This window comes from Gobius niger (assembly GCF_951799975.1).
Source record: "Gobius niger genome assembly, chromosome: 3".
In the NCBI taxonomy this organism is placed as follows: Eukaryota; Metazoa; Chordata; class Actinopteri; order Gobiiformes; family Gobiidae; genus Gobius; species Gobius niger.
In genome coordinates, this window is record NC_136854.1 from 40,288,782 (window position 1) to 40,301,593 (window position 12,812).

Genomic DNA, 12,812 nt, shown 5'->3' on the forward strand with positions numbered 1-12,812 from the left:
GAAACGAGTCAGAAACATCTCAGAACAAGTGAAATAATCTCGGACAAATGCCCAAGAACTTCTTAACTAGTCAAAACAACTAAAATTTGGATTATTGTGCTCAAATTGAGATGTTTATACTGATCTAGTTAAATAATTTTCACAGTGTAGAAAAGATAAACAAAAATGCGTTTGTGTTCAGGCCTCCTCTGTGACTGGGGCCGATCAGGACTCTGTAGTGTCAATCTCGGAGAAGAGAACCCTGGAGAAGCTGCTCTCTGTGATGGACAACAGAGACCACCCCCTGCATGAGCTGGTGATGAAGCTCCTTCAGTGAGAGGCTGCTCTCGCTCTCCTGCTCAAAGGACAGGCTCAGGAGATCCTTCTTGCCCAGGGCGATCAGGCAATTTAACAAATCCTTGGGTGGAAGGGGCTAAATGGGAGTGAAATGTTTTTTTTTTATAGTACCTCTATATTTGTATACTTATAAATTATTATTATATTTATTCTCTGCACTGTTCTAGTTATTTTAAATCTGATGTTTGTATGTGTGACTTGATTGTGCAGCTGATGAACTGAATTTCCTTCGGGATTAATAAAGTTATCGTATCGTAGTATGTTCAGCGAGAAAGGAGCTTAGAGCAACAGCCACGGCGTCAAAGTGGAAAAAACTTCAGCAAACTTAAACGAAAGTACGAGACGCATTAAACAAGAGTGGAGGAACAAGACCGACAGTTTGCCCCGTGGACATAATGGAAACAAACAGCTCAGCAGACGACCCTTCATCCACACAAAACACCTCTTTCTCCAGTTACTCTGTGGAGCTGTGGTTAATGTAAGTGGTTTAGCCTCTCACGTTTCTTTTATCATCATAGTAAGCGTCAAATATTACTTTTTATTTCATTTGTTGTGGTCACTGCTGTCCAATGAGATGTTGTTTACAAAATATAGTTCTCTTGCAAAAGGTACCGTCTGAATACGAACAGCACCGCGAAAAAAGTCCACTTCTGATCCGGAACAAACAAGCAGAGCAAAGGACATTCCTGGTCTGAATACACCCCAACTCTAAACTCTTTACGTGGATGCTGCATCTCTAAAACAATAAATATATTACTATTACTTCTTGATTAGTAATGAAGGGACCAGAGGAGTATAATGCTGCTGACCTTGTAGACCACATTGGCCATGAACTGAGGGTAGGGCTGCTGATTGGACAGGAACTCTCCAATGACCTTGTTCATGACATCCTGAGGAGGGAAGAAGTCGTCCAGAAACTGGGGCAGAATCCGAGATACCACTCGAGCCTCGCTGGGTAAACCCTTCCGGATTCTGCAAACAGGAAACCACTTTAAGGAAATGCAATGAGTGGATGCTTTATTTGTATGTTTAGAAACACTCAAAGGTCAAAATAACAAAATCATGTAGATAAAATCATTTAAATAACAGTAAATGTTCAATAGTTCAAAGCAGGATGTTTTTACCTATCAAAGAGGACGGAGACTCTCTCCATGGCCACAATAATGGACTCGCTGTCCGGAGCCTGTGGGTCAGAGTGAGCAGGGCGAGCAGCAGGACTGGCCTTCTCCTTCCCTAAGGAGAAACCAACCACCGCCTTCACTACGGCAGAGCTAGAGTCAACCTGACCTCTATCCCCTGTCACCTCTGAACCCGACGCAAGCACCGCTGAGAGGACGACCAGTGGACACACGTTAGAGTTTGGACAAAAGGCTAACTTTGGACAAAACAGTATGTAACAATTTGTCGTCTGTCAAATGTTCATAGACTCTTCTCCAGGGTCAGTGCATTGTGGGATTACTTCCAATTACGAAGGCCAGGGGAAATCATAAGAGCCACCTTTATGTCAAGGCAAAAAACAAAAACAAAATGGCGACATGCTGAGCAGACTACAGTTAGTGGGGGTCATTGCAGGGGTTAGAGGTTAGGCTTCTACTTCTAATACAGTACAGGTCACATGCGCGATGCAAACAGGCAGCTCAAATAATGTGCAACAAAAGCAAAGAAAAGCAAAAATGCATTTCCCAAATTGAGACAAATCCTCAGTATGTTATTAACTCATTGACTGCCAGCCATTTTCAAATCAGAGAGCTCCCCACTGCCAGAGGCTTTTCAGGATTTGGACTGTTTTTTCAAGACCCACAGAAAATGTAGGTCTATGTCAACACGAAACCCAACCACAAGAAAGATTAGACTCTCTTCTTTCATCCAAAAAAAAAAGAAGTTTGTTCGTACCTCTTTCCATTCTTTAGTAATCGTCCGTAAAAAAAAAGGTGAAATCACCCAAAAAGCTGAGAAAATATAAGAGCAATGCTGCCACCTAGTGACTCAATAAAATAAATTGTAGTTCTTTTATTGAGTCAGAGATTTTAACACCAGACATGCTCAAGGCTTTGCTGCAGCTGTTCCCGCTCAAAAACCTAATTGACATCTATAGACGTCATTGGCAGTCAATGAGTTAAGAATGTGTCAAACTTTAAAGCAGTTTCTAATAAGAGGATCTCATGTTCTTGAAGTGTACAGCATTTCTACTTAAAAAATGGACAATCACTCAGTTACAGTGAGCTTAAGTAAACTAGGCTGTCCCTGTTTTCCGAGTTAAGGAGCCCTTTGTGTGACAGTCCGGCTTCCAAGGGTTACTTGAGGGAACAAAATGTATGTTATAGGTTAAACTTCCATGCATACTTCTCCACCTAAGCGTTAAGTAGCAGTGTGTCGTGTTTACAAATGAGCCTGGAGTCGTCGTGATGCTTGGCGAGTCTGTGCCGTTCTTACCGGTGTACATGCAGGTGAGCATGAGTCCCAGCGCGGCCATGGCCCTGTGCGGTGACGGCATGTTCACCCTGTCCACGCTGAGCTTGACCAGCGACTCGGCGTCCACTCGGGACAACTGCTCGGACAGCAGGAGGCGCTCCAGGCCGCGCAGCACGCAGTGGTAGATCACCGACGGTGTGCAGTCCTCACTGGCTGAGACCATCACGCCGCACAGCTGAAACAAGCGGCCGTGAGCGCGATTCCAAAGACGGAGCGATTAGATCATTATAGGGCTGCACGACTTTAACAAGATAAAACAAATTTTTCCGGAGAATAATACGATTTTTATATCTCATACATTCAAGGGGAGACACTACAGGCAAGTTTCAGGTTTCAATACACACTAATGGAATCACGGAGAAGAAGCTAACAGGCTAACGGGCAAAGCTAACTGTGGGCTAGCGCCACTTAAACAGTATTTACAGCCAAGCTTGAGTGAAAAAAAATATCTCCATTGTGTAATTGGATGTACAATATCCCTCTCTCCCTTTGTCTTTTCTGTCAGCGTAGTATTTACTCTCACGGACAATTAATGAGTAAAAAAACTCAACTTGCTACGACACCTGCAGTGGCGCTAAGTACCGCTAGGGGCAAGAGTTACTTAATACTGCTTTAACTTTCACCTGGAATAAAAACAAAACTTTATCTTCAAACATGTATCTTCTTACATTATTGTAAATTGTAAATTCAAGGGCCATTTTCTCAAAATACATTTTTTTCTCACATTTTTGCGACAATATCTCCACATAAGTAGCTCCTACAAACTTCAAACTTTCCAACATTGGACTGAACAATATTTTAAGCATCTAGTTCCTTACCTGATTTATTGAGTTTTGAATTTCAAAAATAAGGTGCAATTTAATTATTATTTATTTTTTTACAGATTTTTCCACACAGCTTAACATATCCAAGATCCCTTCTGAAAATGTCTTTGTAACTACAAAGCAATAACCATATATCTGAACCTCAATCCGTTACTCAGATTTTGTCGGCACAAAATATTGGAAATTGTGGGGGTTCTGAGGCAGAAAACGGCGTATTTTTATATGAAAACATGAAATGCTACAAAACTTGCAATACATGTTTTTCTCATATTTATACCAGTAATCTACAGCAAAAGTTTCAAATTTATATTTCAACATTATAATACTATTCACCTGCAGTGTCTCACGTAAACTGCTAAAATGATGAGTGAAGGAAGTTGCTTTAAAACTGTCAAACAACTAATGGCCCCATATTAGAACAATCCACATAAATCTACTTTCAACAATGTTTAGTTTTATGTGGACAGCGCCCTCTTCTGGAGGACTCACACTGCGTCTGTCTCAACACTTTAGAATTCATGAAAACATTTAACTGTTGCAGCTGAACCTGAGATCACAAAGCTCGAACGTCTATCACTCAAATGCCAAAGACAGAAGAAGAAAAAAAACTGTTGAGGTTCGGTTATTGCAGTCGTCAAAAACCTCGATTGTGATTCGATATCGATAAACCGTGCAGCCCTATATCATGAAACAATATTCAACATTTTACCTGTATAATCCCAGCCATGAACTCTGCCCCTACATCCAGAGGGTAGTTCTCCATCATGTAGAAGGCCACTGCACACATGACCAACACGTGCTGCTGGTTGTACAAGTGCACGCAGCTGTGGGACATGACGAGCCATTAATAAGGCACCACTTTGAAAAACTAATCAGAAAAGTACTTCATGCGTCATTACTTACTGTGCGATAGCCCTGAGGTTGGTGAGCAGGTACTCGGAGACTGTGGGGATGAGCTGTTTGGCCGTGTCATCCAGCAGGTCACACTCCAGCACATACAGAACCCCGTGAAGAGCCCCCATTCGGCTCGGCAGGTGTGTGCTGCGAAGAGTCGCCTCCAACAAGCGGCACACGGGCTCTGCTATGACTTTATCCTGGAAATATACACAGTCTTTTACTTATTTGGCCTGAGTGACAGTGCAGGATTTTAGAGGCAGTTGTGGCGAATAAGTCTGGGCTCATTCTACACATTAGGACATGGCTGGAACATGTAGGGGGAGGAAAATACTTAGTTTTAAAGAGGGGGTATTATGCTTGTTTCAGTCACATAGCACCAGTCTATATCACACTACAATGATGACGAAACCTTCTGTTGGTCTGTAAATGCAGTAAATTAAAATAACTGCCGTGTATAAAATTGCTCTTTCAAAATGGCTACACTGAACATCATGAAATAGGCCCCTGTCTCTTTAAGAACCTCTGAGCCTTTCTGACACGCCCCCTCTACACGCTGTCTGTGGCATCAGTGGGGAGGGGGTTCTGCTGAGGAGCAGTGGTTGGTTACTCGGCTGGTGACGAAAGCTCGGAGGCGTCTCCAGGAGGTGGGGGCGTTCCTAGGAGGACTCAGGCAAACCTATCCCTAAAATGGCCGCCATCAGAGTTTTTACAGATTACTCAAAAATACGTGAATGTGCCAAGGCAACACTTCAGGCATGTTTTTAATGAGGGAATGACATAATAACATGATGTCAAGCTTGAAAAAGTTGATTTTGCATAATACGCCCCCTTTAACATTTTTAAACTCTGTATAGTCCCTACAACTGTGTGTATAAACAAGTTTGACAGTAAAAATAGTTTTTGGCTTCATGCCGGGTTCATCCCTAAGCAACACGTGCAGGAAAAAGGAATCTGAAAAAGTACCTGTGCCGCTACAGTAAAGTGGGATTCATTTTGATTCATATTTTTAATCACATTAAACCATAGACTGTAAAAAATAATAGACAACTCCTCCTCACTCCTCCCCGTTTGCCGCAATGACCACGTTCGAGGGTGAAATCATGGCAGATTTACAGACTCCTCCTCCCCAGCTCTGACGGAGCATGTTCCTAAAAAGGGCATAAGGGCGGGATCTTCACTGTAGACTGCGCCCTTGTGTGACGTGTAGTTCGGTCGTAGCCGTGCAGCTCCAATGCTAACAGTCCTCGTTAGTATATGAGATTTCAAAACATTTTCTTATGAAAACCAGCCTGGTCCCTGTAATTGTGCCTAACCCAGCGTTATCACAGGAGGATTATCTAGCTGTAGAAAGTTTGAAAAAAATAGGCACCAGGCTTTACAGTGTTTAGAACGTGTCTAAAGTCCAGTGCTATGCAATGTAAAAATAGCTTGTTCTGCCGCCACTATATGGAGGTACTACAGTAATGGCGGCCCCTAGTGTTGTCGTGAATCTCTGCTACAAGCGGCTGTTGCATTAAAAGGGACTATGCAGAGTTTAAAAATGTTAAAATTATGCATTTTCCTCCCCCTACATGTTCCAGCCATGTCCTAATGTGTAGAATGAGCTCAGCTGTTCACCACAACTGCCTCTAAAATCCTGCACTGTCACTCAGAAAGGTGTTCATGCACAAGCTTAATATAGAAGGTGCAGTTACACATATGACCTGAGGTGGAAGTAGTGAGTATGAAATGGTCAACTTGCATCTAGCCCCTATAAACCTAACATAAATTAATAAATCGCAATTAATCGAAAAAAGTCCCAGTGATTTTTTATCATTCCCTCTGAAATCATTTCAATATCACAAGCTCGTGTCAGCAACTGATCTGAATTCGGGAAAGTCCCCATCCCTGGATGCCGTTAATAATGAAAAAAAATATCAACTAAACTCTGATTGATTAGTATTTAGTAGTGGGTTCAAAAAAGGCTGCATGAAACAGGAAAATATCACTAAAATGTACTTTTTCATCTTCTATTTGATCTGAAATCATTCCAAAGACCCCCTGGGAAACACTGCTTTAGACTACAGACGCAGTACGGGTCATTACTGCAGAAAATACATCTCGGTCTGGGACTGATCGCAGACAGAGACGAGCGCTGCAGCAAACAGGCAAAAAATACCTCCTAATGTGCTCTCGTTGGTCTTTGTGGTGCTTTATCAAATTTAAACTGTATTGGTGATCAGCGGGAAAAAAAAACCCCTGGACTTAATCCTGAATTTTTAGCCATGTCATCTGGTTTATGTAAAAGAAAAAAGAAAAAGAAAAACAGTGTCTATAAGGGCATCTTCTATCAGTTATTGTTATCCCTGTGTTGCCACGGTTACAGACCTCCCGGCGATAAGTCTTGAGATCTGGCTCGCACTAACGGTCACAGTACGTACCATGCCCAGCACGGCGGCGGCCTTGCAGATGGCAGGGGCGAGGTACTGGTTTAGGATCTCGTCTTCAGGCGGATGGAGCTTCTGCAGCTCCAGCAGAGTCGAGAACATCATGTCAAATTGATTTCTTTCCGTGAAGAGATCTGAAACTGCCAGCAGCTGCAACAGACATAAAAAACACACCAAAATACAAGTCACTTAAGGCTAGGATATTAAAGTACATTCTTACGGTGCAGATGTTGAATCCTCCCATCGCATGTACTAATCATATGCAATTGACTGTCCCACATAAAGGGGGAGGATGTGTGTCCAGCTGTTGCAGAGAGAGAGGAGGTATACAGTCTTTTGACAGTGTCTCCCAAAGGAATCAGAATAAAATAATGAATTAACCTCTTACTTTACCTCTTAACTCCCGCCTGAACCGAGAAGATCTTTTTCCTCACGTCATCAGATTTCTTTTTCCATCATTTTTTTGTTGGGCGTTCAACTCATTTTTGTAACTTTTTTGTAATTTTTTGTCACATTTTTAGTCATTTTTTCGTAAATTTTTTGTCATTTTTTTGGTCACATTTTTGTCATTTTTTTGTCCATTTTTCATCACATTTTTGTAAAAAAAATAAAATCACATTTTGTCACATTTGTGTTATTTTTTTGTCACATTTTTGTCATTTTTTTGGGTCATTTTTTGTCATCTTTTTGTCATTTTTTTTGTCCATTTTTTGTCAATTTCTTCAATCATCAATCAATCAATCAACCTTTATTTGTATAGCGCTTTACAACAGCACCCGCTGAACCAAAGTGCTTTCCATAAGTGCAATATAAAAAAAACAATTTTAGCATAAAATATTTAAGAAAATACATATACATTACACACGTGCAATTAGCAGTGAAAAGCGGCTTTAAACAAGTGTGTTTTCAGCCTAGCTTTAAACAGTGTCAGGTCAGTGATGGCTCGTAACTCAACAGGCAGAGAGTTCCAGAGCCTCGGACCAGCCACTGAGAAGGAACGATCACCCCACTGCTTACTTTTGGTCCTAGGGACCTCCAGCAGGTGTTGTCCTGCAGACCGCAGCGCACTACTAGGCTGATGTGCAACAAGCAGGTCACATAAATAAGAAGGTGCAAGTCCATACAGTGATTTAAAAACAAACATTAAAAGTTTAAAATTAACCCTCGCATGTACTGGGAGCCAGTGTAAGGAGTGCAGCACTGGAGTGATGTGACTGGACCGGCGAGTGTTTGTGAGCAGCCGAGCTGCAGCGTTTTGCACCAATTGCAGCCGGTTTAAAGTGCACTTGTTCACACCCACATAAAGTGCATTGCAATAGTCAATACGGGAGCAAATAAAAGCGTGCATAGCCTTCTCTAAGTCCTCCTGACCGAGGAAAGGTTTAACCTTGGCCAGGAGACGGAGCTGAAAAAAGCTTGTCCGGACAACAGTGTTGATCTGCTTGTCGAATCTCAGATGGTCGTCAAACTGAACCCCTAAATTTCTCACCACTGTTTGAGAGAAAGGGGAAAATTTCTTGTGACATTTTTGCCACTTTTCCATCAATTGTTCGTCACTTTTTGTAAATGTTTTCTCGCTTTTTTTGTCACATTTCCATCATTGTTTTCGTCTCAGTTTTGTTGCTATTTTCACAGCTTTTTTTCCAGAAGCTTTTGGACTGGGGTTAAGCCAAACTGGAGAAAATGTGCTCGGTTCAGGTGGGAGGGAAGGGATTAAAGCCTTAAAGCAGTACTAAGTAACTCATGCCCCTAGAGGTCATAAGCGCCACTGCATCAAGCTCAGACTGTGTGCAGCAGCCCATGTTAAAAGAGAAATTATTTAAGTGGTATTTAAACCTTAAATCTTTGGTATACAAAGCCAGCGCACTAAATTTGAGCAACAACTCTGTGGCTAATGGGCCGTTGCTAAATAATTATATTCCCAGCTGATATGAGGTCCCAGCACTGCCATGGTGTCTCCAAGGAGAGCGTTTTGTGAATGGCTAAGGTAATGAATATTCTTCAGGACTCTTGTCAGAAGTACAGCGGCATAACCGAACGCCGGACTCACCGATCGGACGACTTCACTGATCAGAATGGTTGGGATCCTCCTATTGTTGGGCGAGCCTGGGATGAGCCACTGACTGTAAAGCTCAAGGAGGAACTGGGAACATGAATGAATGTCCACTCCTGCTCTGTGCTTCCTAAAAAAACACAACGCACATTATTTACATGCTTTATGTAACGGATAATACTACACGGAAGCGTGAACAGTTATTTCTGATAATGGACACCTCGGAGTACATTGTCCCGCAAACTGGGACTGGGACACAACATTGGGACCTGTTTGCTTATATTTCATAAAGTCCTAGGCTATTTCACGTTTTAATCTGTTTTACCTGAAGCTAGTTCCAGCTCAATTGTTACTATGGAAACAGCAGCAGTGGAGTGACGTCATAGCTCTACTTCCGGGTTCACAGATGTCCGAGAAACTACAAAAAACTCTTTAATACCACAATCAGTATTTCTGAAACTCAACAGAGAGTTACTGAACATACTTATTTATCAGGCCCATTAGCTAAAAATGCTGAACCTACTGCTATAAAAGTAATATTGACCATAATCACTACATCCGGGTTGGTACAGACTTTAGTAAATGTTACTTTTTTAGCAGTAGGTGCGGCATATTTGGCTAATGAGTCTGAGAAATAAGTAGGTTCAGTTACTCTCTGTTGAGTTTCAGAAATATTCATTGTTGTTTTTAATGTTTTTTTCTCGCATATTAGCCGGTCTGCTAGTATCCGGATGCGGAAGTCGTGACATCACACTTAACAAATGTATTGAACTCATTTAACTGTTGCCGGGCTCGGTGTACATTATCACTTTTTAACAGACTCCCTCCAGCCGATCAGAATCGAGTATTCACCCATACCATGGTATAAAACATATTTTTAGATCAGGGGTGTCAAACATACGGCCCTTGGCCTGTAGAGCATAAATTCCAGAGTATGTAAAAAAAAAAAGTAAGTCTCTAGCAATTTCGTCGACTGACTAAAATTAAGACTAAATATTTTAGTCGACTAAAATAAGACTAAATAAAAATGAAAGGGAGAGACTAAAATCATCCAAACTTCTATTGACCGTCTGAAAGAGCCTCAGATCAAGTAAATTCACTGCGAAAGGATCAGCTCTGAGCTTTATTCATGTGGAGCAGCTCCATGAAGCAGAGGAACAAGATTAAATATGATTATAATGAATATTATTAATGCAAAGTCGACTAAATTCGTCTTAAATTTAGTCGACTAAATTGACATGCAATTTTAGTTGACTAAAACTAGACTAAAATTGAAAAGATTTCTAAAATTACATTACATTTTAGTCAAAAGACTAAGACTAAAACTGAATTAAAATATGTTGTCAAAATTAACACTGGTCTCGAGCCCATTCCTGTGCGGAGTTATGATTTTTTAAAAGAACAACCAGAATGCTCATTCTCACCACTAGGGGGCCTTAAATGTAAAAAAAAATGAAGGAGTTCCACACGTGTCCAGCAGAGGGCACTGACATAATAAGAGCTCAGGATTTGAACACCACATTATACAGCCACGTGGTAAATGAACAGTCTGCCCCAGGACGGCTGTGGCTTCAGTAACAGCTTACCACCACCGAGTGTGGAGTAAATGAATAATGACTATGTAGTACTTTGAAGAACTTGTGACACAGGCTTGTAAAGTACAATACAAGTGTAAGTGTACAAGTGTATTAATGAAGCTACAGTTAAGTTGGGGTTTTGACCAAATCAAAGCTTATTATTATTCATTTATTGGGAACATTTTCTCTACTATATGCGGCCCGCTGTGGGAGCTTAATTTCGGGCCGCGCCCCAAAATGAGTTTGACACCCCTGTATTAGATCATTCAGACGTCTGTACCTTGAATTGATGGGGGACACTGGGGGAGATGTGGGAGCTGGAGTGTCTGTTTCATCCTCTTCATCTTCACCCCACTCTTCCTCCCTGAGGGGGGTGATGTTGTTGCCGAGCCAAACTGAATGGATTGAGACCTGAAAAAGACATTCATTACTTATTTTACAAGACCAGACTTTCTCCATTTTGCAAAAAAAAAAAAAAGCATTCCTTCTCTAACCTGTCCCAATTTGTAGTCCATGTTGCCCATCTCACGCTCAGTGTTGATCTGAAGCAGCAACTTTTCATGACTGATCAGTGTACCTGCTAAACACAGGGAACGCCACATTAAACATGATCATTATCAAAGATCCTTCGAACATGTCCAGGTGACATTACCGGCAGAGGCAGCGGACAGCGAGGGCACAGGGTCCCACGCGTGGTAGGGATGGTGAGTGTGAACATTGTCCCTCTTCGACACAAGAGCCTGAATCTCCCTCTCCACCTCACCCCGGATCACCGCAAGTTTTCTGCCAAATCTTTGTTCAAAAAGGGACAAAGGGACAAAGTGAACACGTGTCATGATTTCATCAGTATCATGACTGAGTATTTACCGAGTCTCTAAGGCCTTGAGGCTCTTGTTGCGCGGCTGCTGTTCCAGACAGCTGACGGCAGGGTTCCCGGCTGTGGGCAGGGTCATCGCACTCAGCACCAGGCTGGTGATGGCTTGAACAGCAAGAACATTCAACTGGGTACGCTCCAGGTCCTCCTAGACAGGGAAGCATCAATATGAAATAATCGACACTAATTGCAGGTATAGAAATTAGACACATGATGCACACACATAATGGCTCCAAGAGATCTGATAAGGAAAACTTTGCCTTTGGTAGTAGCTTTTTTATGATTAATATTTTAGTAATACTGGTGAAACTCGGAAAATTAGAATATCATGAAAAAGTGCATTTATTTCTGTTACTCAACTTACCCTGTGAAACTAATATATGATAGACTCATTACATGCAAAGTGAATACATAGAGTGAATGTATAGACTTTAATTTGTTATAATTTTGATGATTATGGCTCAGCTTGTAAAAACCCCAAATCAAAAATCTCATAAAATAAGACTATTTTGAAAAAGGGACAGTAAACCATAATCATAAAAATGATAGCAAAGGCTTGACATGTGTCACTTTGTGAAACTAATATATGATATAGACTCATTACATGCAGTTTAAAGCTGCCTTAAGCGATGTCTTTTTGAAATGTTTTCATCAGTAGGTGTCAGTAGCAAACTGCTCTGCTCCCCCCTCCCCTCACCTGGCTCTCCCCCATCGCCCTCGCCCCTCACTCCCCTCCACACTGTTTAGACCACACTGCTCTGATTGCATTCAATGAGCTACAGAAATCTCATTAATCTTGTGTGAAACACACATTCATCAGCATGAATAAGATTTGTACAAAGTTAATATTTAGATTTACATTTATTTGCTAAACTGCAACTTTCATGAAAGTCTGTCACTTTTTTCTGGACATGTGGGGTGTGAGGTGGGGGCATCGATCTATTATAATTAACGGGTGAGGGAGGTGCAGGTACAGCCCTGGTCTTCTACTGTTTGTGAGTGTGGCGCATCTAGAGGAGCTTATTTGTAATGCAACGGTGCCGGACCGGCAAAACGGGATCACTTAGACCAGCTTTAAGTTGAATTACACAAATAAATGAACATTTGAACAATTCAAATCTTTCGACTTTCACCTGTATGTAATATGTAGAACACTCCCTTTACCTATTCAATTAGTTAAAAGACTTTTGTCTAATACAAGTGCCTCAAAGCCTCTGTTTCACTCCTTTACCTCTTGCTGAGTTTCCTCCTCCTGATCCATAGTGATGGGTTGGGTGACCAGCACCCCCAGCAGCGTGGCCCAAGTCTCTTCAAACTGGGTCCGACTGCTCCAGCCTAAACACAACAGATTTG

At 41.6% G+C, this 12,812-nt stretch overlaps 1 protein-coding gene across 9 annotated transcripts in view; it reads right to left on the reverse strand.

Annotated features, from left to right (window-relative positions):
* htt (huntingtin) overlaps nt 1-12,812 on the reverse strand; it is a 58,309-nt gene that overhangs the window by 2,463 nt on the left and 43,034 nt on the right. For 6 of the 9 annotated variants that reach the window (XM_079553225.1, XM_079553222.1, XM_079553221.1 and 3 more), the window contains 12 exons: nt 12,691-12,794; nt 11,453-11,607; nt 11,238-11,377; nt 11,080-11,165; nt 10,866-10,996; nt 9,006-9,138; nt 6,950-7,105; nt 4,536-4,726; nt 4,342-4,456; nt 2,770-2,983; nt 1,461-1,662; nt 1,146-1,308 (listed from right to left, as the gene is read on the reverse strand). In XM_079553225.1, the coding sequence (XP_079409351.1) occupies nt 1,146-1,308; nt 1,461-1,662; nt 2,770-2,983; nt 4,342-4,456; nt 4,536-4,726; nt 6,950-7,105; nt 9,006-9,138; nt 10,866-10,996; nt 11,080-11,165; nt 11,238-11,377; nt 11,453-11,607; nt 12,691-12,794 (1,790 nt within the window). The remainder of the gene's footprint in view (nt 1-1,145; nt 1,309-1,460; nt 1,663-2,769; nt 2,984-4,341; nt 4,457-4,535; nt 4,727-6,949; nt 7,106-9,005; nt 9,139-10,865; nt 10,997-11,079; nt 11,166-11,237; nt 11,378-11,452; nt 11,608-12,690; nt 12,795-12,812) is intronic. The other 3 variants (XM_079553219.1, XM_079553224.1, XM_079553223.1) reach the window with 3 other exon arrangements.